This window comes from Macaca fascicularis, chromosome 7 (assembly GCF_037993035.2).
Source record: "Macaca fascicularis isolate 582-1 chromosome 7, T2T-MFA8v1.1".
NCBI classification, from domain to species: domain Eukaryota; kingdom Metazoa; phylum Chordata; class Mammalia; order Primates; family Cercopithecidae; genus Macaca; species Macaca fascicularis.
The window spans coordinates 76880900-76905782 of NC_088381.1; the positions used below are offsets into that span (position 1 = coordinate 76880900).

Here is a 24883-nt window from a genome sequence, read left to right on the forward strand (position 1 = left end):
TGGGAAATAGATGTTCTTTTTATTTCCTGAATACCGATGAGGTTAGTCACTTGGCCAAGGCCATGCAGTAGGAAGTGGGGGATCCGACTTTTGAATGTAGGATCTGTCCAATGTCAAGTACACATGGACACCAAGAAAGGAAAAATAGTGTCTTCTTCTGCACCTCCCCTAAGATGTCCACCTTTTTTCTACCTCTTCAAACATGGACTTCTCGTTTGAGACATTTATTTGGCCTTTACTATCTGGCCCTGGCTGCCTCTCCAGCCTCAACCTCCCTATTCCTCCCACCTTTTTTTTTTTTTTTTTTTTTTTTTTTTTTTCCAAGACAGGGTCTCGCTCTATCACCCAGGCTGGAGTGCAATGGCACAACCTCGGCTCACTACAACCTCTGCCTCCCGGGTTCAAGTGATTCTCCTGCCTCAGCCTCCCAAGTAGCTGGGATTATAGGCACACACCACCACACCGGGCTAATTTTTTACATTTTTGTTGGAGACAGGGTTTTTCACCATGTTGGCCAGGCTGGTCTTGAACTCCTGACCTCAAGTGATCCACCTATCTCAGCTTCCCAAAGTGCTGGGATTACAGGCCCTCTCACCTCTTAAAGAGCCACTTGGTAAGTGGAACTTCTTGGAGTTCTCGCTGCCCCTGGGCCCTTGCACATGCTGTTTCTCTTATCTGCAGTAGTCTCTCCCTTCGAAGCTGTCTTATCTGTCAGGGCTGTCTCTCCTTCCCCACTGCTGAGAAGCCTTCTCCACCTCATTGCTTCCTCCAGGGCTGTGTTAGTGCCCTTCCTGCAAACCACTATTGCCTCTGCTCGTGCCTAGCAAGGCTCTCACCTCGCCTGTTCTAATGGCTCCTTTACTCATTAAGCTGCAGGGATAGGGGCTCTGTTGTGGACCCTTGCATTCTCACCGTCAGCCATGGCTCTGGATAAAGGGCCCAGGCTTTCTCAACACCCAGCTGGTGGCCCCGTACTGACCTCCGAGAGCCCCAGGGATCCAGGGGTAATACCACTCTCTTGTTTAGCAGTTGGCAGGTGGGTAGGTCAGAAGGTGCCAGTTTCAATACTAAAAACCTGATCCTTGCTCACCACTTACCACTTTATGGTTTCCATCAAGACGTGAAAATTCCCCGTAACTCAATTAGATGTAAATAAGTCACTGATCAGATAATTCTGATTATAGGGAAATCTGATTAGTGTTAGCAGTTTCCTGATAGTAAGCTTTTCTACCTGCTCTGGATTGGATTTTTTTTTTATTTTCTTATATCTCCTTGAGTGATAGCAGTGGAAGTTTCCAGGCCTGCATTTAATGTACAACTTCTAATTCTTCTCACTGCATATGACCAGGAAGGGTGACCAAAAAAATTGTGAGTTAATTCTGTAAGTTTCCTTTGGCGTGAATGTATTGTCCAGATTGTTTCTGTACCTTTCACTTTCAGAAGTCATTATTCCAACAGAAGCATGTTAGTATGCTGTGGACTGATTGCTGGAAGTTGTATCCTTTTGATGTACTGAATAATTGACTAGGAAAAAAAAAACTTCCATCAGCCACCACTAGATTGTTGAAAGTCAGTATGAGTCCAGCACTGCAGTTTGTAGGGTACTAATGATAGATCACTAATTTATCCCCCCTATTCCAGGCAACAAATATTTATTGAGCACCTGTTTCAGCGAAATGCCAAGTAGGTTCTGTGGCAGGGAGGAGGACAGGTCCATTATGGACGCAGGCAGGCAGCTCATGGTTCAGTGTGATAGGTCTCGATATAGGCTGCACATTAGGATCACGTGGGAGCTTTTAAAACATAAGGCCTGAGCCCCACTCTCAGCCCCACACCTTTCACCTTTCCGTGATCTCCCCACCGTGTCCTATGTTAGATAGCTGGAGCAAAGTGATTCTGATTCCCTTATTTTGGAGTAAGACCCATGTATCAGTATTTTTTAAAGCTCCTCAAGTGTTTTTGATATGTAACCAGGATGAAGAACTGCTGTTCTAATACAGGGCCTCTCAGTCACGGCACGATTGACTTTTTGGGCCAGATAATGGATTGTCATGAGGCGCTGTCCTATGCACTGTGTGTTTAGCAGCATCCTTGGGCTCTCCCCACCAGATGCCACCCCTGCCCTCCCCACCACAAGTTCCGACAACTGTAAATGTCTCCAGACATTGCCAAATGTCCCTTGGGGGATATCATCGCCCCCCAATTAAGAACCACTGCTGTCATAGAAGGGATGAGGCATGTTCTATAAACTGTATCTTTCTTGAAAAAGGTCAGCATCTAAGCTGACACTGAGTATTCATCCTTCAGTCTTTTTCTTCTCACCATGACCATATTTGCCACTATAAAAACCAACTGGAGAGTTAGATGTGCCATATAGCAGGGGTCCCCCACCTCTAGTACCAGTACCAGTACTAGAGAAAGGAGCTCATGTTTACTATAAAATGAGATGTCGTATTATTAATAGAGTTATGTCCAAGGGAGCACCCAAAGCAACACCTAACCTTACCTTACAATACAGTTAAGTGAAAAGAACACATTGTAAAATAATATATAGATAATAATCCCTTTTGATAAAGAAATATCTAAATATATGCATATCTTTGCATAAAAAATATTGCAAGAACATATAGCCAGCTATTCATAGATGGATACTTCAGGTTAGGGGCTGAAAAAGTAAATTTTGCTTATTTCAAAATTATCTAAAATGATTATCACTTTTCCAATGAGGAACAGATTTTTTTTAATTTAAAAAATCCAACATTAAAGGTTAGGTGGTTAGGTTCTAAAAGAGGGAAGCAGCTATGTAGACAAATCAGTGAACTTGCAATGTCAGGCCTGCTGGGTAGAAATTGACTGTGGGTGGGGCAGGGGTGGGAGGAGGGAGTGGGCATGTTCCCCACTGGGGGATGGGGGAATGAGACCCCCATCTCTGAAAAGATTAAAAAAAAAAAAAAAAAAACTAGCCGGGCAGGTGGCTCACTTGAGCCCAGGAGTTGGAGGGGGAGGCGTGGCAGGGCCAGGCGTTCATCATGAAGGGTAGTGGGTGTTTGGTAGCCAGGCATGGAAGGACGTTCCAGCAGGAAGAGTGCACAGGCTGAGGTGTGACAGTTTGGACCTCATGGTGCAGGCAGGTTTGGAGTTGGAAGAGAGAAAGCTGGAGGGAGAAACAGAGGGGCCCCTAGTTCCTTCAGAGTTGTAGTCACACCTTTCACCTTTCCGTGATCTCCCCACCGTGTCCTATGTTAGATAGCTGGAGCAGAGTGAGCCTTTCTGCTCACCAAAGAACAACCCCGTTTCTCCCCTCAGCAGGAGAGAATTAAGATCTAACAGGACGTGCTCAGGCTCACATGCCACAGGTTACCGGGGTGCAAGGTGGGAGGAGGTCTTGCTTTCATGTCAGAATTTTTCTCCCTGGCCTTTATTCTTCAGCCAGTGACCCCACAAGGGAAGAAGAGATCATATTTCTTCTTGCAGTTTGTCAGTGTCCCCTTTGCCTTGAGCTTGTAGGTTGCCATTAGCACCCTTTGTAATGAGATCTAAGGGTTATGCCTGGAAATACCAGCTTTGGTTGAACCAATGAAGTGAAGAGAGTCTAAGCTGCAAAAAGACAGTAATAAATGACAGGAGAATGTCTGAGGAACGTCAGTGAATCATGAGAAAATCCATTTAGTGTCTGGGACACAGAGAAGTATGTTGCCATTCCAAGGAAGACACCCCACTTTATTGTGGTGGTGTCCCACGTTCTTTGCTATCTCAGCTATTAGGATATCAGGTGCAAAAGATCAAAGATCTCACAGGCAAAAGCAGGAAGAGTGCGTGGCCTGTGGTGGTACTCCCTGGTAAACTCCCTTTATGAATATTTCTAGAGACAGTCAGAGCCAGGCATGGTGGCATGCCTCTGTAATCCCAGCTACTCAGGAGCTGAAGAGGGGAGGAGCACTTGAGGCCCCAAACTTGAGACCAGCTTGGGCAACATAGTGAGACCCCCATCTCTGAAAAGATTTAAAAAAAAAAAAAAATTAGTCGGGCAGGTGGCTCACTTGAGCCCAGGAGTTTGAGGCTGCAGTAAGCTGTGATCATGCCACTGTACTGCAAACTAAGACTTCATCTCTAAAAAAGGAAAAAGAAAAGAAATTTTCATGTCTCTCTGGTAACTGCTTTCAAGGAGGAAAAGTAAAAACAGTATTCCAGGGGTGATCCTCTACCTTTCAAGTTTCCACAGAAGGCTCTTCATACAAATATCCCTATACCATCCTCTTAGAAAAATAATCTTTCCACCTAGAACTTTGCTTCCTTTGTACAATTAATAGGAATCGATCATCAGGATTGATTGTGGGCGGGGGGGGAGAACAAGCAGGAAACAACTTTATTTGCCAGTATTTTGAAACACTGCTGAGGAGTATCTTGTTCTTGTAATACCGGCTGTCAAAATGGCATGCTGACCGCTTCCTTCATCAATAGAAAACAAATCCAAGATTCCAGAGAGTCATTTTTCTATTTTTGTGGTCTCTAGCTTTATTGTAATTATTTATTCTCATCATTGTATGTGAATAGAAACATTTCTCAGTTGAAATTAATGACTGAAGGTGGAACAGAAATACAATTTTCAGTGATGTGCTATTCTCCTTTCATTGATTTATTTTATAACATTTTCAATTTTTAATAAATACATTTATATGATTCAAAAATCAAAAAGTATAAAAAGGAGGACGTGAGGGACTCTCCCTTTCACCTCTGTCCCCTGTTTACTTCTTCCTCGACCTGCCAAATAGACGATTGCTGTCCTTGGTTTCTTGTACATCCTCCTGGATTTTTTTAGTGCACATAAAAGGCCCTATTTTGGACCTCACTATTTTGTTTGGCTTTTTCAGTTAGTAGTTTACCTGGGAGTTATTTCTAAATTAGTACATAAGGAATGTTCTTCTACCTTTTTTATGCCTGTATAATCTTCCATCGCGTGGACCTAGTAGTCTGTTTTTAACCAGTCTCTTATCAATGAGCATCCAGACTGCTGCAAAACTTGGGCTCTGACAAACCACATTGTGACTCATATTGTATATATGTCCTTTTGTGCCTGGGCAGGTCTGTCTGTTGGATATGTTCTCGTAGAATGGACAAGCCGGTTCCCCCTGTCCTCCAGGTCAACAAACTTGTCAGGTCTGTTCTGGGAGCTCAGTGGCCACCTTATTATTAACATGAAGTGTCATGGTACATTTTATTGACAGTAAAGCTAGATCCCACCACCCCCCAAGTTCGGATGCCAAGCAGAGAATTCACCTCTCCCAGAGAATGGCAAACCAGGAAGATACTGCTTTGCCTTTGAAATGGGGATGGAAAACGGGGGCATTTGCCAATTCTGCAATCATAAACTAATCTGAAGTCTGGTATACTTTCTTACTAGTTAATTGTCTTAGGGACAGCCAGAGAAAGCATTAGGGGGCATATCACTTCATTCAGATCATGGTAGTCTACAGGTCAATTCCAAGATCCACCTGCTTTTTGAATTGGCCAAATAGAACTATGCTATTGGGGTTTGGGGTGAGAATTAGGATACCAATCTTTATCATCCCCTTAGATTAGACTGCTCTCTCATATCTAGCTTTTCTCTAGATTTTCAAACTTCTTAGAGCTCAAAGCATTTGCAGGTCTAGGACTTCCCATGTAGGTGCCCAGTTACTGCCAGCTGAAGGGGTATCCCCTACTTCCCCTTTTCCCTTCGGATCAAAGTTGAAAACCCCATTGGTGGAAATCATCTCTCTGCACTCTGGGAAAGGTGAAACTACGTAAGTCCTCATCTGCAATTTCTCCTACCACACTCCGACATCTCAGTAGAAGATTACTCCTTAACGGCCTCACGACCTTGTGCACCCAGCTCCCTTAGCATAATGTTGAACAAATCTGGGCTCTTATGTCACATAAGCCCCAATAAAGGAACTTCCTACCCCTTGCCGTCTGACCACAACCTCAGCATTTTCCCTTGGATCCCCTGCTGGAGAGGTTGCAGGGCTGCCCCAGCCTGCTCCCCATGTCTGGGACCACCCAGCCCATCCTGGTGGATTGACTCATCACATGGAAAAGGAAACCCATCCAAGTCCTTGCTCAGAGCACTCTGGCATCTCCTCCCCAGCCTCTTTCACAGCTCTCTATGAATAAATTAAATCTGAATAATACATTCAGATTTGCCTAGAACCTTTAGGAGAGATCCATCCATTTCCAGCTTTTCCTCTTGGATACCAACAAACAGACATTTTCACTGGTCTTGTGCCAGTCTCTGGCTTTTCTTCTGTCATTAACCCTAAATCATCCCATTCCTGTCCATTCAGCCTGGGCCTATCTTAGCCCCTTTTGGCTGCTATATCAAAACACTTTAAACTGCATGGCTTATAAACAACAAATTTCTCGCACCTGTGGAGGCTGGGAAGTCCAAGACTAAAGTGCTTATGGATCTGATGTCTGATGAAGGCCTGCTTCCTGTTGCTAGATGGCACCCTCTAGCTGTGTCTTCACGTCGTGGGAGGGGCAAGGCAGTTCTCTGGGGCCTCTTCTATAAGGACACTAATCCCATTCATGAGTGCTCCACCCTCATGACCTAATCACCTCCTGAAGACCCCCCACCTTGTAATAGCATCACATTGGTGATTATTTTTCAACATACGGATTCTTGGGTCAAGGGACACCAAACATTCAAACCACGCACTGCTACCCTTTGTTTCGGCTGCAAATCCTATGGCAGCTTAACCCTGCTGTCTGCTCACCTCATTAACATGAACATAGACATCATGGACACATTTAGCTCGCCCGGATGGGGCTGTGCAGGCACCGTGCCAGCTGTAGCCTGAGATAAAGATGTCTCATTGTATCCCATTCCATTAGTGCCATGATCACAGGATCCATTTCAGGAGGGATTTTCTACTTTTTAGGGCAGAGAGAGGCCAGTTTCCTCTTTATGGTAAATATAATATAATTGAGCCATAGCCCAGGTATGGGCAAAAATAAGACCAAGATGCAGGCAGCAATTGCAGATGACTTGTTAAACCAAAGAAAGCTCACCGATCACATGGCACATTCAGAGGGTTCTGGCCTCACTCAACTCCACTGCCCGTATCACATTCCTGAGAGACTGCGTGCTACAAGTGCATAGCCTCTCAGGAACACTCAGGAATGTGATGTGGGGGTACTGGAAATGAGGGATTCCTGGGGTACTTAGCCAAACAAGACCACAGCCACCCACAAGGGGCCCATTTTTCATTTATGCCTAACTACTCTTTGAGTCCATATGGTTCTAAAAACTTCATTCCCAAATCTTTTTCCTCACAGACCACTGCAGTAACCAAAGAAGGATGGTTGCAAGTGGTTTGAACTAGGGCAGGGTTTGAGACAGATTTAGGACATGGCAAAATGAACAGAACTTAGGTATTCACTCAGTCAACATATATAAATAAATTAAATATATAAATATGTGTGTGTGTGTGTGTGTGTGTGTGTGTGTGTGTGTGTGTGTATAAAATCCGTGTTGTGAGCCAAGCCCTGTCCTGGATGGCTGGAGTAAATTAGGGAATACAGCCACAGTGGTCTCTGTCTTCATTAGCTTTAGTGTCAGGGGGAAGATGAATTTGATGTAGGTATGTGAATGGGGGATTCAGAATTACTTCCTGGTTTCTATTAAGTTGGTGCAAAATTGCCGTTTTTGCCATTACTTTTATAGTCAATAGGGTGCTGTTACTAAGGTAAGAGGTGGAAGGAAAGGAGTTTGGAGCTCGGGCTGGGGCTGCGTAACTGTCAGGAAAACAGTGTTTTGAAGTAAGAGGAAGAAGCAAAGCAACATTTCCTCACTAGATGCCTCTGGCACAGGTGGGTGAGTCAGAGCTCAGGGGAACATCCCAGGAAGCTGTGCTGCATGGCTGCTCAGGAGATCTGATGGGCACTCTGGGATGTGGGGAGCCACATGGCCTGCTGCAGCCAGGTCACTAGAGGTGGGCGTGGCGCCGCCGCTGGTCAGCAGGGTAGGCAGAAAAGAAGGCGGTGCAAAGTGGGGAGTGCTGGGACAGACTAGCACGTTCCGGGCATGTCTGTATGTCCATCCTCATGCCTGACCTTGTGGCCTTCTGGGAGCAATGGCCTCAGCTTTACTTTATAGAGGAGGAATACATAATTTTCTCTTTATCCTTCACAGTTCCCAGTTGGGACAGACCCCTGTAACCTAAGACAGATTAACAGGAGGAAAACAAAGGTTTAGAAACACATATACATGATGTAGACACAGGAGATAGCCAGAGAAATGAGTGAATCTCAAAGAGGTGGCTTTGACTTCAGACTTGAATACCATGGTCCAGTGAAACAGAGAAAGAAGGGTGTGGGGAAGGCCAGTTATGAGGAGATGCCCAGAAACAGCACTTTAAACAAGAGTAACATTTGTTATGCAAACTTAAGTCAGTGTCTTCTAGACTGATGATAGTCTGTAGGGATTGAGTCATTCCTCTCTCTGGTATAGAGAGGAACCACCCTTACAAATGGAGATTTCCTTTGTAAATGTAAATTTAATTTTCCTTACACAACGGTAACTTCTGTTGTCAGAGGTGCTTCCTGTGTCTGTGGTTTCTCAAAATAATCAGCTCAAAATATTCTTTATGTAAAAGAGGCATATTGCAAGGTGGCATATGCTAGTCTCCTACAACTCCTGCCTTCTGAGTCCCAGGTTTCCCTCCTGTCCAGCCCCCATCCTTTCAGGAAAGGGAATTTGGGGGAGATAGTTCCCAGCCTTAGGTGGGACAGTAGTGCTACGCTGAAACCATAGAATCCACCACAGGCACTCGTTCCTGGAGGCAGTTTTGATGCCTCACCATGCTCATGAGTCTTAGGAAGGGATATAGCAAGTCGATCTGGGAAGGATCCAGGCTAGAGATTAAATTTGGAAAGGCTATGATCCAATGCAGAGATGGTAAAATGAAGGAAGGAGAGCTGGGGAAAGAGTACAGATGAAGAAAGGAAGAGAGTCCAGACCAGGTGGGAAAGGGGAGAAGGTACCAGCAACAAAGATGGAAAGTGAGTGACCAGAGGGGTCCAGGGAAACAGGGACAGTGGAGCCTTGAAGCCAAACAAGGGAATGATGAGTAGTCAGCAAGGGACCTGTGCTCCTGAGAGCTCCGGGAAGAGAGAAATGCATGGTGGGCCTGGGATATGGAGCCCACTGAAGAACTTAGCACCACCGGATTCATGTGTGTGGAAACAGAAGCCAGTCGGAGTGAGCTGAGAGCGTGGGAGAAGAGGAATGCAGGTGGTGAGCTAAATAGCTAGAAAAGTTTGGCTGTGATGCTGAGGAGGAGTGGGCAGTTTCCTCTCCTGGGGAGAGGAGGAGTGGCATTTTCAGTGAAAGCTGGGGAGAAGTCTTGCTTCCTAATAAAAATGAGGAAGGTTCGTGCTCATGTGCATTCTAAAGCTGTATGCTTACTTTCATCTACGTCTCAGCTCTGTGCTAGGAAAAGATGCTTGGGAAAGAATGCAGAAGACATAGGTCTTGTCCCAAAGGGTTCTTGTCTCCTCCAGGAGGCATGTAAAGGTCTCTGCAGTAGGGGTGGAGTGACCCTTGAAAAGGGTCCTGTGGGACTTGGAAGGAGGCTGGGATGTGCCCAGTGAGGTGAGGTTCTGAGAAGGGAGGCAGTATCTGAGCTGGGTTTTGAAAAGAGCTAAAAAGTCTCTAGGCAGAGGTACATGAAAAGGGACGGAGGGGCGGGGCCTCAGGATCTTCTGGGAATTACAATAAATGCGCCTAGGTACACTAATTGAACCACTTTCACAAAGGCGCCTGCTCTGGGCAGACACTGAGGGGAAGGGTGGAGCCCCAGCATACACCTGCCCCCATCATTCCTTCCCCATGGATAAAAGCCCCTGTTGGGGGCACAGCTGTACAGACTGGCCCTGTTGGGCCACTTTCAGACACCCCTGAACACTTTCAGACACCCCTGAAATCATCCCATATAGCTTAATGGGATCAGAAAACCCGTATCTCTATATTCTGTGGGCACAGGGGGAGGACCAGAGGAGGAGAACTGTAAAAGCCAGAGGGGATTTGTTTGACCCTCAGGAGGATTTACCTGGGCATGTGCTCTGAAAGCCAAGCAGTTCTGGAAGGAAAAGCAATGAATCATTTATGATTGTTTTCACTTTGTATTCATTAAAAGCCTCTGCACTATTATTATGGAACCTTAATTGGCTTGGCACTGGGCACTGCCTCTCCCAGTCCCTGCTCCTCCCTTTGCCATCAGAAATTCCTGGAGCGAGCGGGAGAGAGGACCCTGCCTGGAACAGGCAGCTGGGCTAGAATCCACCCGGAAGATCAAATGAAATGCAGTCGCTTTTCTTTCTTCTCTCTGATCATATATTAATAAATGTATCTCGTTGGGTTTTAACACTGCTCCCCACGAGCTACTCCAAGCTTCTGCATCTCTTAGCCCCCTTTGCTTCCTCAGCCTCCAGAGAAACTTCCATCAGCTGTCCCTCACCCGGCCTTGCAGACGCAGTGACTTCACGCGTAACAGCGTGCAGCCTTTGTTCCAAGTGCCATGTTGGGCACTCAACCAGCAACAATATGCAGGTTACCTGATTTACTTCTTTTAATACACTTCAGTGTAATTATAACTGCATAAAAGAGAGGACAAATTGGCAAGTAATTACGATGTTAATTTGGCAATGTTTTATCATATTGTGGAAGCGCCATTTCCTCTCTAATTGTATTGGGGGGACACAGTTATCTATGGTTCAGCTTACTGAGGGATTCTTGAAAATGGAAATGAAACACACAAGAGACAGAGAAATCAGCTCTCCTCCCTGTAAATATTCCTTTATTTGCGTGTGTTTTGCAGCCTCCTTAAAAAAGCTAACTCGCTTATTCAGGCCTAATTAATGGAATGCCACAGAATGCGTAATTAGGCTGTGACAGCTTCAGCTGATGGATGGATTTGCCTTTGGAAACTGGAGATACCCCCAGATAAAAGGGCTGAACGCTTCCCTTTCAGAATCTCACGGGCTGTGCGTGCCTCACCACCGTCCCTGCTGAGAATGCGACCGTGGTTCCTGGAAAATGCCCTAGTCCTGGGTGCCAAGAGGCCTTCCTCACCTTCCTCTGTGTAATGTGTATCTGCAGCCTGATCGGTGCCATGGCACAGACACCCTCAGTCATCATCCTCATCAGGTAAGCCATTGGCACAGCCCCACCTCTCCTCCTTTCCACCTAGTGTTCATCTGCAGGCCTCCCAGGGACCGGAGCTTCAGACAACATAGGAATCTCTCGAGCCAGGTGAGCTAGGGCCACAGCAAGGAGCGCAGCTTCTCTAGGCTGCTGGGAATCAATTATGTTTGATAGGGACCTCCCACCAAGAGAAGAAGGCAGGGCATGGGGGAGAAGACAGCACTTTCATGTTCTCCCAGAAACAGACCTGCAGGCAATTTTGAAAAGGATCCTGCATCGAGCCTTACAGGACGCAGCCTTGTTGGAGGAAAATGAAAATGGCATCAGTGCCCAGCCCCCACCACCCTGCCACTGCTTAGCCATATGAACGTGGGCACTTCCCCCTAGACTTGCTTCTGAATCTGTAGCTGGGGGTGATATGACCCATCCTGCCTGCCTCCTGCAGTGGAGCAGGACCCACTGAGACCTGAGACCATGTGTGTGCAAACTCAGTAGAGATGTGACGGGTTAGTGTGCAGCATGGCTCATGGCAGGTGAGCAGTGACCATTCTTATACAAAGAGGTTGTTGGAGAGAGCCAACCAAAATTCTATTGTTACCTGTCTCTGGGGACCTGTCCTGGGGACAGATGAGATACCTCAAAGATGAGCCATTAGTAATATTCTGAGTAACTTTTATCATTTGCAGAGTTACCTAGATTTGCGTTGGAAACCCAGAAGTGAACTAACACATGCCGTTCATCTGAATCAGGGGAAGGCCCACTACACAAAGACTCATCAGCTGGGCGTGGTGGCTCACGCCTATAATCCCAGCACTTTGGGAGGCTGAGGTGGGAGGATCGCTTGAGCCCAGGGGTTTGAGACCAGTCTGGCCAACAAGGAGAAACCTCGTGATGGCACACGCCTGTAATCCCAGCTACTTGGGAGGCTGAGGCAGGAGAATTGCTTGAACCCAGGAGGTGGAAGTTGCAGTGAGCTGAGGTCATGCCACTGCACTCCAGCCTGGGAGACAGAGTAAGACTCTGTCTCAGGAAAAAAAAAAAAAAAAAAAAAAAAAAAGACAGACTTGCCTTCTTGGAATGCAGTTATCTAAGTGAACAGATTCAATAGCAAGGGTTGGAAATAAAAGTAGGAATGAAACGCATGGAAGTACCCAGTGTCCATGCACCTCACCTCTATTTTATTTAGCTTCTCTCTTCGCCACCACATTTCCTCATCTTTGTTATGAATTCCAAGGAAGAGGATTTTTACAAGTGCTAATGTCACCTAGAACATCATTAGCAAGGCCTTTTGAATGTGCAGAGCATTAAGGGTACAATAGCAAATTGCCATTTTATACTTACTACGTTTGAAAAATAAATTTTAAAAATTGACACCCAGTGCTTACAAGGCTGTATCAAAACTGACAAAATCACAAATTGCTGGTGGCATGGGAAAAGGCTATCACTCCTTTCAAAAAAGCAATATGGCAATGTGAGTCAAGAGCCATAAAAATATTCAGGCCCTTTTATTCAGTAACCCTGCCCCTTGCCATTTATCTTTAAAAAGTACTTCTCTACAAGAAAAAAAAAAAAGAAAGAGCTCAATGCAGACAGATTTTTATTACAACGTTGACTATAATAGCAGAAAACCCTGAATTGGAATAGTGAGTTAAACTATGGCACTGCAGCTCCATGGAATAATGAAAATTCTTAAGAATGTGAAAGTGTTTATGAAATGAACTACTGAATTTAAAACTATTTAGAGAAGATGATTATGTATAATATGCATTTGGACAAAACCCATCAGATCTCATGTATAGGTTTTAGGTGGCTGCCTTACGAGTAGTTTATTTTTCATTATTAGACGTTCTCGTGAAGTTATATTGTGATATTCATACACTAAAGGCACCGAGAAGCATGAAAAATGACTAGTCTCTTATTTGCTTGCCCCATGACTCCTCTGCAAAAACCCAGCCTCTAGACACTCACTAGTGGTGACTACCAAACATGGAAAGTTTGTTGAAATTCTTAATCACTTCCAGATCTCAGCTTGATAAACAGCTCTTGGAGCTTTGCTGGAAATATTTGATTCCCTCTAAATTAATCAGCAACAGATGGCCTAAATGACCTAGGCTTATAACTCCACGCTGTGCTGGAAGCACACGCTCTGCATTGTGCATGTTGAGAGGTCCAAGACACAGCTTTATTCCATCACCTTCCTAGTCTGATTTGCCATCACAGATGTCTCAGGCTGGCACAAGAGCACAGATGTGCACCAGCCCTTGCCCCCTCCCAGAAGAATGGACCCACCGTCATGCCAAACAGGACCATCCCACCAACAACAGTGCTCAGAACATCTGGAAGCAAGGTTAAAAGCCGATGCTCAGCCCCTCTTAGGTCCCACACTGGGCTCCGAGAGTAATTAGGCGGTGTTCTCAAGGTCACCCAGCTAGTATGTTTAGAGCGAAGACTCCCTCCCCAGTGTTGTCCGGAGCTTTCAATAGTGTTCGCACAGAGCCCTCCATTTCTTCATAACTCAAGCCAAGAAGGATTATTCTTCTCATAGGAACCAGTTTCCCAACAGGATATGAAGGGAGATCTTAGCACCTTGCTCACTTTGTTCCTAGTGACATGATAGCTGAAAGGAAATCAAATTTCAGGTGATAAATATTCTAACTCATTATACCAGCGTGCTTTCTTGATAAGGAGAATTTGCCTCTATTTATGTGTCTTTCAAGTCAATACTTTCAAATGAAAGTACAAAAGCCGGAGCCATGGAACTGATAATAGCTTTGAAGAACTTGGATTTTGTAACGTGCACATTCTAAAGAGTACTGACTGTGTTTCTGTCCAGAGACACTGGACTCATCATGAACGTTTTACAGGTGTCTAACTCAATCAGCCAGAGTCACGTCCCCATCACTTAATGAAAGTCGTGACCTGCTGCCCTGGGTTGACTTACCTGTACTGTATTCTTTCTAATTGAGAAGAGATGTGTTTTCCCTGAAAATCTTAGAAACGGGGGCAAAGATTGTAAAAACTCCAGTGTCTTCATCCATTCAGGCTGCTATAACAAAATACCTAGACTCAGTGGCTTGCAAACAACAGGCATTTATTTCTCTCAGTTCTGGAAACTGGGGCGTTTAAGATCAAGGTGCAAGCAGATGTGCTGTCTGGTGAGGGCTGGCTTCCTGGTTCAGAGATGTGCCTTGCTGCCATACCGTCACTTAGAAGGGGTGAGGTAATTCTCTGGGGCATCCTTTATAAGGGCACTGGTCGTATTCACAAAAGCAAGAGTCTTCATGACCTAATAATCATCTTTCAAAGGCCCCACCATTACCTTAGGGGTTAAGTTTTAATGTGTGAATTTGGGGAGGACACATCCTTTTTGGATTGTCACTGGGTTTGTCATGCCAAGAAACCAAAGACATGCCCACCTGAGGCTCAAGCCAAGTGGTAGCTCATTGGATAGATATCATTGGATGGCTGGATGAATGACCTCTGAGATCATTTAAGAATATTATTCTAGCCAAGTGTATGGACTAGGTTAATATCCTGTGTACTGGATATCCTGTTGGTAACTTTGTTATTAACGTTTATTTCTACGGAATTGATTTCTAGGCCCTCCTTGCATCTCATGGGTCGCTCAGTCACACTGAAATGCTCCTGGGTGTTTCTAAAGGCTCAGCCATACTGGACTGGTTCTACACCTAGCCAGGTCCTTCCAGGGAGCATAGAAGTGTGATTTCTTCCCCCTCTCCCCTGGGGACTCATGATGGCAACAGATAAGAGGAAGGTTCTTTGCCACTGGTGCTCAGGATGACCTGAAGCACATATGCATGTGGTCAGTCAGCTATCTTCCCCTTCACATGCCTTCACCACCAAGCCAAGAAAGGGCTACCCACCCACCCACTTACACTGTCACTTAGCACATGCTGGGCACCACACATGGTGCTAGGGTTGAGGTCATGATGATAAACAAGACACAAATAGTCTTTGGCCTCAGGACAGAAAACAAGCATTGAAGAAATACCAGTTGCAAGAGTAAGAGGTATTACAAAGGAGACTGTGTTATCAGCTATGTGGACCCATCTATCTGAAATTGGTCAATGTTTCCAAACTTCTTTCTACTCTCCCATCCCAGAAAATGTTACACTCTGGAAATGCTCTAGAAAATATATAGAAGACCATTCTAAGGGACTGTTCTGAGGAAACCAAGGCCAGGGAGATTGGATCACTTTGAAACAACTGTAATTATATGAAGGTACCTTTCCAATTTAAAAGGTGCTTGTATTAGGGTTTTCTAGAGGGACAGAATAGGAGATATAGATATATGTGGATATATGTTTATTATTAACTCACATGATCAACAACATCCCACAATAGGTCATCGGCCAGCTGAGGAGCAAGGAAAGCCAGTCTGGGTCCCAAACTGAAGAACTAGGAGTCCAATGTTTGAGGGCAGGAACGGTCCAGCACGGGAGAAAGATGTAGGTTGGAAGGCTAGGCCCATCTGGTATTTTCATGTTTTTCTGCCTGCTTTATATTCTAGCTGTGCTGGCAGCTGATTAGACAGTGCCTTCCCAGATTGAGGCTGGGTCTACTTTTCCCAGCCCACTGACTCAAATGTTAATCTCCTGTGGCAACACCCTCACCAACACACCCAGGATCAATACTTTACATCCTTCAATCAAGTTGACACCCAATATGAACCATCACAGTGCTGAAACATGCTAAGTGGATTATTTCCCAATTGGTCCATCCAGGGTGTCCAACCATGCTAACCTGGTGGATTTCACAAAGTGACTAGAGAATGGTAAAGGTGCTCATGGTTTCAGCCTGTTTGTGAAGCATACGGGGAATTATTTTCTCAGTTGATGTTTTCCCCCCCCCAATACATGTACCCCACCAACTTAAGATGCTTCCTGATCTCAGCAAAACCAACATGTCTTTAAATGTAGGCTTTATGACCACATTTGCATTCTGTCCTTCAAATGACAAGGTTAGCTCCAGTTATTAAAGAACACTGTTAAATTCCTAAACTTATCTTGGCACCACAGTTGCAGTTATTTTTCAGACTTTAGGCAGGGACAAAAAAAAGGCACTATTAGTAATTTTCTAAAGAAGAGCTCTGATGGACAGCAGCAAATGACTCTGGGGTCTGTTAATTACAGGAGAGTGATAAGAATCTGTTTTGTTTTTTTTTTTTCTTTTTCTCTTCATCTCTTTGCACGTAGGACAGTCAGCCCTGAACTCAAGTCTTACGCTTTGGGAGTTCTTTTTCTCCTCCTTCGTTTGTTGGGTATGTATTATCTCTTTATTTCCTCAATAATGAATTGGATGCTTATTACTAGGTGAGTAAATATCAGTGAAATTATCCCATTTCTTAGGTCTGTCTCTTTTTTCTTTGAAGTTTAATTATTAGTAAATAAGAAATGTTAAGTCTCAAAATTTGAGTCAGAGATAAACTCAGACACTGCCTGTATATCACAAAGTTCTCATTTATACCAACTCTTATCTTCATGCCACCCTGAATTCTCATTGGCATAAGGAGGAAAAGTGATGGCACCAAAGGGGAAAAAAAATCTGGTGGTGTAATTTGGCATCTTCATTAAGCAAGCCATGAGCAGCTTGTGAAATGCTTCATTTATGGGGCCGCCAGCTGGGAGAGAGAGGCGTTCTCACAATGCCTTGAAAATGGAAACTTCGCATCCTTTAAATTTTTCCAAACTGAGTTTGTTTACCGTGAATTTCTGGGATGGGGCAAATGTGACCTTCATGCTATAGGGCCCACGTTTCAAGATTTGGTATGGGAAGAAGGAATAAAGTCTAACCCTCTAATTTTTTTTTTTTTTTTTTTTTGAGATGGAGTCTCGCTCTATTGCCCAGGCTGGAGTGCAGTGGCCAGATCTCAGCTCACTGCAAGCTCCGCCTCCTGGGTTCACGCCATTCTCCTGCCTCAGCCTCCCGAGTAGCTGGGACTACAGGCGCCCACCACCTCGCCCGGCTAGTTTTTTTTTTTTTTTTTTTTTTTTTTTTTTTTTTTTTTTTTTTTTTTAGTAGAGACAGGGTTTCACCGTGTTAGCCAGGATGGTCTCGATCTCCTGACCTCGTGATCCGCCCGTCTCGGCCTCCCAAAGTGCTGGGATTACAGGCTTGAGCGTCCGCGCCCGGCCTAACCCTCTCATTTTTAAGATAGGCAAAAGGAAGATGAGATAGTCCATGGTTCACCCACGGTCCTTCCTGTGCATGGCTGGGCTAAAGCTGGGCCTGGTTCCCAGCTATGCCTGCCTTTCTCTTGCCATACCATACTGTTGCTTTATGAGCATTCTTTTGTTAAGGCCAAAATCAAGATAACTTTTTTCCTTGAATAATAGGACAGTCACCTTCCCCAGTGGGCTTTAAATGGCATCTGAATGTAGAAAGGAAAACAACCATGACCTGTATTTTTAGAGTAGAAATAAAATTCCTCATTGCAAGTATATAATTGTGGATAAGCACAAATACCTAGCTATAGAAATGTTTGTGAAAGTGGAAAATTGGCAGCAACCCAAAAGCCCAACAGTAGGCAATTAGTTAAATTAGTTATGGTCTATAATCGCAGTAGGATTTATGTTCCCCTTTAAAATTCTGGAAAGAAAAATATAGACTTAGAAAGGGCATGTGATATGTGGAAGGGAAAAAAAAGAGGTCTGTAATGTAATAAAATAGGAAAATATTGCAAAAGATATTAAAAAATATATCAGCTATTATCTTTGAGTAATAAGGTTATATTTTCTAAATTTGTTTTAAAGTTTTGAACAAAATGTCTGTTACTTTATAAGATTTTTATATATCGATATATGAAAGCAAAATATTAACCTTTAGATCCATTAAGGTCCTCCCTGGGGAACGGCAAATACATAGCATATGTCTCTCCTCACCTCCCTTCTCTGTCTATAGCAAAAACCTTTCCATCAATCTGTGATCATTCCCTCTGTGCCTGGTAGAAGACCTCAGAATACTCTCAACCACTAACAATCCATGTTTCTTGGTATATACATGTGAACTCAAATGGCATTGTCTTATGTCTAAGTCATGGAAAATAGAAGTGCTGTAGGTGTGAAGATGCCCCAATTAAAACAAGTTCAGCGCTAATTCAAAGTAAAGCATTTGGGCCTTCCTGGGAAGCTGTAGTAGCATGCAGAAATACCAAGGCAGAGTTATGATCGTGCTGATTTTTTCCTATCAGTGGGAGGGTGCAATCTGCATACATCATTACACCCCTACTCTCAAGGCAGTGTGGGGTGGATCGATAGGTGGATGTGTAATATAAACTGGCACATTGGGACCCTTATTTCTGCAAATGGTAAAGCCATTCCACATATGCATTTGTTCAAGAAGCTAATGTTTATTGACAACCTATTGTGAAAACCTATTGTGTTCTAAGCCATGAACCATCCCCAGGTAAGTGACCTCAGCTCTGCCCTTATGAGTCCTCTGGGGCTGGCCAGGGAAGCTAAGAGCCCAGCCTTCTAATCTGTGGAGTTGCTGTGGAGATCTCTGCACCTCTAGACAGATACTAAGGACTCAACACAACTGGCAAAACATTTTTTTGATAGCACAAGATGAAAAACAATTTGCAAGCTATTTCTGAAAAGTTAATGAAAATTACAGGACAGTTGAAAGTGAAAGTGAACATTATGAGGCATATGATACTGTTAAAATCATCATACACTGCTGTAAAGCAGTTTCACTATCTGTACGTCTGCCCCAGGAATAATCAACCAGGTATTACCTAGAATACTGTTTTTCAACTTCTGCAAGTGTAATCTAGAGCAAGAGATGACAAGTTTTGCATTATGGCCCAGTACACACATGCCTATGGCTAGATACAGCTGAAACCAAAAAAAATCATGAAAAAATACTCACTCTAATAGGTATGACACATTCTGACATTTTCTATTCTAGTCTATTACATGCTTTTAAAAAAGTTGGTCATGACCCACTCTATTGATTTTATTGCCCATTATGAGTCTCAAATTAAAGAGTGGAAAACCCTGCTCTAGAAGACTAGGACACAGCTTCATCTTTTAATTAAAAGCAGCTCATCGAAGAAGTCTTAGCATTTGGCCTAATTCCCTTTCTTGCAGGACCCAGTAAGATTAACCACCATTATTGTTAATGAAAGGCCGGCAAAGACATCAGATCCTGTGGCATTCTCAACTTTTGTGCTGGCCTAGCAAGGGTAATGAGGATACAATGGGGACATCACAGGTTAGTGTGACAAGATTCAAGTTGGCACAGGTGTAACAGGAATATGTAGAAGGGACTCCTAATCTTGCCTCGGGATGGGAGCAGTGGGTTTGGACAGGATGTGATGTCTATGCTCAGCCCTGGAGGAGTAAGAGTCATACAGATGAGCAGGGAGAAGGACTTAAGGGGTCAAAGCCTGGGAATGAACAAAGGTCCTAGCATGTTTGGGGGCTGCAGAAGGCCCAGACTGGGGGAAAAAGGGGGACAGCAGAAGATGGAGCTGGAGAGGGTAGTGGATGAGGGACTTGGTCAGGAAGGGCTTCTGCCCTGTTGCTGCATTTGACCTTTATCTCAGGAGGCTGAGGCAGAAGAATCCCTTGAACCCAGGAGGCAAATGAAAGTTGTTGATGGGCTTTAACCAGAGAGGTATTGTATATTAAAATACACAGGATCCATTGTGTATTTTAGAAAGGGCTTGTCTGCCGTGTGGAGAATGAGAACATGGCTGAAGAAGTTGCTGTGTAATGAAGTGAATGACGGAGTCTCGTGTTGAGATGGTGCTCGCAGGATGGGGAGAGGGTAGGGTTGAGAAATGAAAGGAGGAAACTGTATTATTCTCTGAGTGGAAGCATACGGACTGGAAGGGGCACCCACAGTGCCCACTCCTAAGAAAGACTTGGGTCATGTGGTGAGCAGAGGAATTATTTATGAGACAGGAAGAAAGGATGTGGAGCAAGTTGGGAGTGGCGTAGACCAGCGCTGTCCAATGGAGCGTTCTGTGATGATGGAAATGTTCTCTGTCTGTACCACAGGTACTGTTGCACACTTGAAATGTGGCTTCTATAGCCTACTTATTTTTATTCATTGTCACATAAGTAGCCAGATGTGGCCAGTGTCTGCCATACTGGACAATGAGGGGGCCATCTTTGATGCACCACCCTCATGGATCAGAGTGAGGAAGTGGGATGGGGCACGGGAAGACCCTCTTTCCAGACACTTGGGTGTACGTGAATAGGGCAGGAGCTAGAAATGAATGTGAGATTAAAATGTGAGCTAGAAATAAACGTGAGATTGTTGCTTTACACGCCAACGGCAAGGAGTTGGTAGAAAGGGCCAGGGCAGGGCCTGCAGAGGCACTGGTCAGTGGGGCACTGGGAGTGGCCCCAGCACCCTGGAATAGAAGCAGAAGTATGGCAGGAGAGTGGAGCAAAGAAGCTGAGGATGATGATCAAAGTAGGGCTGAGATGGGAGAAAGGAGAGAGGACAAAGATACAGGAATTGTAAAAACTAGTTGTAATAAATAATGGCAAAAGAGAACTGGAGGCTGTGGCCAAAGCCTTATTGTCTGACTTCGAGATTATGGAAGTGGAGCAGTTCTGACCAATGACAAAGCCCAGGGTGTTGCTGGCCAGAGAGGAACAGGGGTCAACAGCCTGCATGTTGCGAGTGAGTTAATGAAAGGTTCACACGGACAAGTTTATGTTGAGTAGGGGAGGAAGACACTGAGCTGGAGAAGGGTCAGTGAATTCAGAGTAAACTGAACAATCTACTCATAGCAGAATTCCTGGTATAATTGAGTCCATCCTTCTTTATTCTTCTACAGTTGTCTTGGCTGCTCCTTTTCTCGCCGGGCTGTGGGCAAACTCTCTGCTCCTGAGTTGGTCTAGAATCTTGTTCCTGGGGCCTACTGCTTGCCAGCGTGTTACACCAAATTAAATTAGTGGAAACAAATATGCATGGAGACTCTTCCACATCCAAGGTGCTGTCTAGGGGCTGCTTGGGGTGTACAGATAAGTAAGTGCTAATATCCTGCCCCTGGTGGCTCCAGTAGGAGAACGAAGCAAGTGTGGGGAAGGTGTGGGGTTAGAAGAGTTATAGAGGGCCTTGATTTTCAAGGGGAGAAATTATACTTGGCTGAGTAGTTGCCAGTGTGGAGCAAATGGGGGCTTCAGATGGGAGAGTGAATATACATTCAGAATTCTGCTTTAGGTAGAGCAACCGGTGAGCAGGGCATGAGGTTTAGCAGGATGCAGGATAACCCACCAAAAGCATTGAAGTGAGAAGCTGACCTCCAGCGAAGCAGTGGGGTTGAAAGGCAAAGACAGAGCCACATAGTGAGGCAGCATCTATTGAGGCCCCCCAACCCAACTGACCTAAGTAAAAGTGAAAGAGAAGCAACAAAGCTCAAGATGAGGCTGAGGTTTGGAGCCCCTGGGACTGGGGCTATGGAGAAGCCTTTAATAGAATAAGAGATACAATAGATCAAGTGTCTCGGGGTATCGTTAGGAATAGGCTTAGCTTCCACAATACCACCACAAACTCTCCACACACTAACCCCACGTCTTAATTTTCCAGTGTGTCTGCCTGGCCAAAAGCAGGGGAAGGCCCTCGGGGTACTTTTCTGTAGGCAGGGGTCATTCCTGAGCAGACCGTCCTTGGTCTGGGGTGATCTGTGAATTACTCTAGAAAAGTACATCCTAGACACTCCTGATGTGGCTTGTCAGACATTTGTTGAGTTCCTGCTGTGAGCATCGTCTTGCATATGACGAAGTTTATAGGCAAGTGGAGAAATGAACGTGTTAAATGCTGCTTTGGAAGAAGTAAGCACAGCATGCCCAGGGGCCCCAGGTGAGAGATGAGAGGGAGTGAGATATGGCGGTGTGATGCGTGGAAGACCCCTTCCACTTGCCTATGCTTTTAATTGTTCATTTGGCGAACATATGTTAGGTGCCAGCCATGTGCCCTGGCTGTGTCAGCAGTGTACCTCACCTCCTAATGTACCTGCACCCCCCATGATCTGTCTCCCTTACCTGCGCTGAGGTGACCTCCAGTATTTACCATGGGCCCTCTACAGTCAGTCACACCTGCTCTTGAGCCTAGCTCTGCCTTTCCTGACCATGTGGCAGATTATTTAAGCTCTCTGGGCTTTAGCAACTTTAACAAGGGGTCCAGGAATGAAAGGAGAACGTAGTAGCTGCTCCAGACTCTCCAGTTTAAGAAAAGTAAAAGTCAGGTGTCACTGGAAAACAGCCCAGATTCTTTCTTGACATTGCTGAAGCAGAGAACTCATTAATGCTTCCAGGAGAATACACTTTTCAGCATCTCCCTTTCTAGCTGGTGCTGGACATAACAGTAATTCCAGCAGGTTGAATAGAGATTCCATGGTGAATTCAAGTCTTGGCAGGTAAGCCGGAGAGAAACAGATATCTTTTTAAATGTAAATGGCCATAATTTTCAGCTTCCATTTTGTCCCATAAAAGAATTTGAACTTATTTTTCTCACAAAAGCCTTTCAGTTCACCTTTTAAGTTTAGACTAAGGAATATAAATAGGCCTAGCCTTTTCAACTAAGAGAATAAGTTAAATAGCCAAGATATAAGGCCCTGAGGTTTAATCTCTGTTAATAGATTTCAGAAAAACAGAGACTGTTCTTAAACAGTGCAGCAATTTATGCATTGAAATATATACAGCTGCAATTTAAGCCAGAGTGTAATAGATTTAGTCCTTTTAATATTCCCTGTAATAGCAGGGAACAGCATTGAGCCTGCACATACCCTCCTCAGCACACGGTGGGTTCCCTATTAACACCTGCTTCATCCACAAGTTCCTGCCTAGAGGATTTAGGGAGAAGAGAAGATATAAAAAGAGAGAGAACTGCTCTTGCAGGCTTTAGGGAAGAGAGCATTCCTTCAGAAGACACAGTTACTAAAGATACACCACCATCATCAAGCTCCCTTGTAACTAAGGAATCCACAGAGTGAAGGTGCTCAAAACCAGAGGGACGCTGACGTACACCTGGCCCCCCTTGGCCTCCCTTCTAGATGCACCTGATTATCCTCCAAAACTGACTTATGATGTGGAGATTTTTTTATTTTATTTTATTTTATTTATTTTTTTTTTTTGAGATGGAGTCTCAGTCTGTCACCCAGGCTGGAGTGCAGTGGTGTGATCTTGGCTCACTGCAACCTCCGCCTCCTGGGTTCAGGCGATTCTCCTGCCTTGGCCTCCGGAGTAGATGTGGAGAATTCTTGCCAGTGGAGGTTATTCACTGAATCACAGCTTGAAAGGTTTTCTGCAACTCTTTCTCTAGAGGTGGTGAACTTAAGAGAGGACGGATTTTCATTTACCTGAAAGAGTTCAGGACAAAAGCCAAGCAGCAGCAAAGGAAGCAGATTTTTGGAGCGCCCACCCTGTGAGAGCTTTCTCAAATGGCGTCCCATTGATTCTTACAAAAGCTCTGCCTGAAGGTATGATTGTGCCCATTGTATAAACAGCGAAACTGAGATTCACTAAAGTTGTGTGAATCACACAGTTCCCAAGTGGCAGAATTAGAATTCAAAATCAGCTGTCTCTGGTTCATAAATTTGCATTTCCTCCCCGTCACCAAAACTCCAGATATGAACTCCCTGTCTGACCAAAGCCTACAACGATGACAAATTCGTGTCTCTTCCTGCTGACAAGCACAGTACCTGCCATTACTGCCTCAGGTGTCCAGCGAAATACGGAGTTTGTTTACAAAATAAGTCTCCCAGCGTTCTCTATGTATTAGCAACCCCAGAGAAGGAAGGGCTGCCTGCTTTGCAAAGATCAAACTCCCTGTGTGTTTCACCCTCTGCACACTTCAAAACCAGGCTTCTACAAGCCAGTTACTCCAGGAGCTTAGCAAAAGGGTAAATAAAATGTTCTCTGTATCCCTGGAAATCCCCAATAAGAGCTCTAAAGTCTTCTCAAATCAACAAACTCTGAATTAGAAGGAAGGAGATTACTGCGTTTGGAGTTTTGAAATATCAAACCTGGAACAAATAATCTCTCTCACTCTCAGTTTATTTGTATGTGAAATAAGGCGGGGCAGGGGGAGTGGTTATGGAGGGGATGCATAATGGATTAGAGCATTCTATACAGTCCTGGGTGGGGGGAATTAATGATACTACTTATCATGACAGTTGCCACACTCACACTGTAGCAGTCTCCCATTTGTCTACGGGGAACCAACTCCTTGCAGGGACTGCCTGAGTTTTTGTTTGGTCCAACTGAGTGGTAGACATATAAGGATGCAGGGCTGGGCATGAAAATGAGTCACCAAGGTGGGACTCCCTTCTGTGACTCATCAGGTGAGTTCCAGAATGGCAGAGGCCTCTAACAAAAAAGATGCAATCAGTTCGTCTCTGGTACTCTCCGCACACCTGCAATTTAGGACCTGATAGCTAGAGATCCCCTTTGGGAAAGAATTTTAAGTGAATATGAAGGAAAAGATGAATTTGATGGAAAAGAAAGTCAATATTTTCACTATTCAGAAGTATAAAAGGAATGTCATAAAGGTTATACTTAAGGTACTTAACCTAGAGTTTATTCTAAAATACCACCCCAAATCCCCTATCTAACATGAATAAGGTGGCAAAAGTTCTGGTTACATGGAAAGATCAGACGCTTGCAAAACACACACACACACACACCTCATTTGTGTAGTGTTTACTTAGCCCTTACC

General features: G+C 44.6%; 1 protein-coding gene across 9 annotated transcripts in view; it reads left to right on the forward strand.

Moving 5' to 3' along the window:
• Window positions 1-24883, forward strand: part of SLCO3A1 (solute carrier organic anion transporter family member 3A1) — a 318828-nt gene that overhangs the window by 280936 nt on the left and 13009 nt on the right. For 4 of the 9 annotated variants that reach the window (XR_010588295.2, XM_065548475.2, XM_005560548.5 and 1 more), the window contains exons 8-9: window positions 11013-11188; window positions 16402-16466. Coding sequence is in view for 6 of the 9 variants with exons in the window: in XM_065548475.2 (XP_065404547.1) it covers window positions 11013-11188; window positions 16402-16466 (241 nt within the window). In the remaining 3 variants the exon portion in view is untranslated. The remainder of the gene's footprint in view (window positions 1-11012; window positions 11189-16401; window positions 16467-24883) is intronic. The other 5 variants (XR_010588296.2, XM_005560549.5, XM_045396004.3 and 2 more) reach the window with 2 other exon arrangements.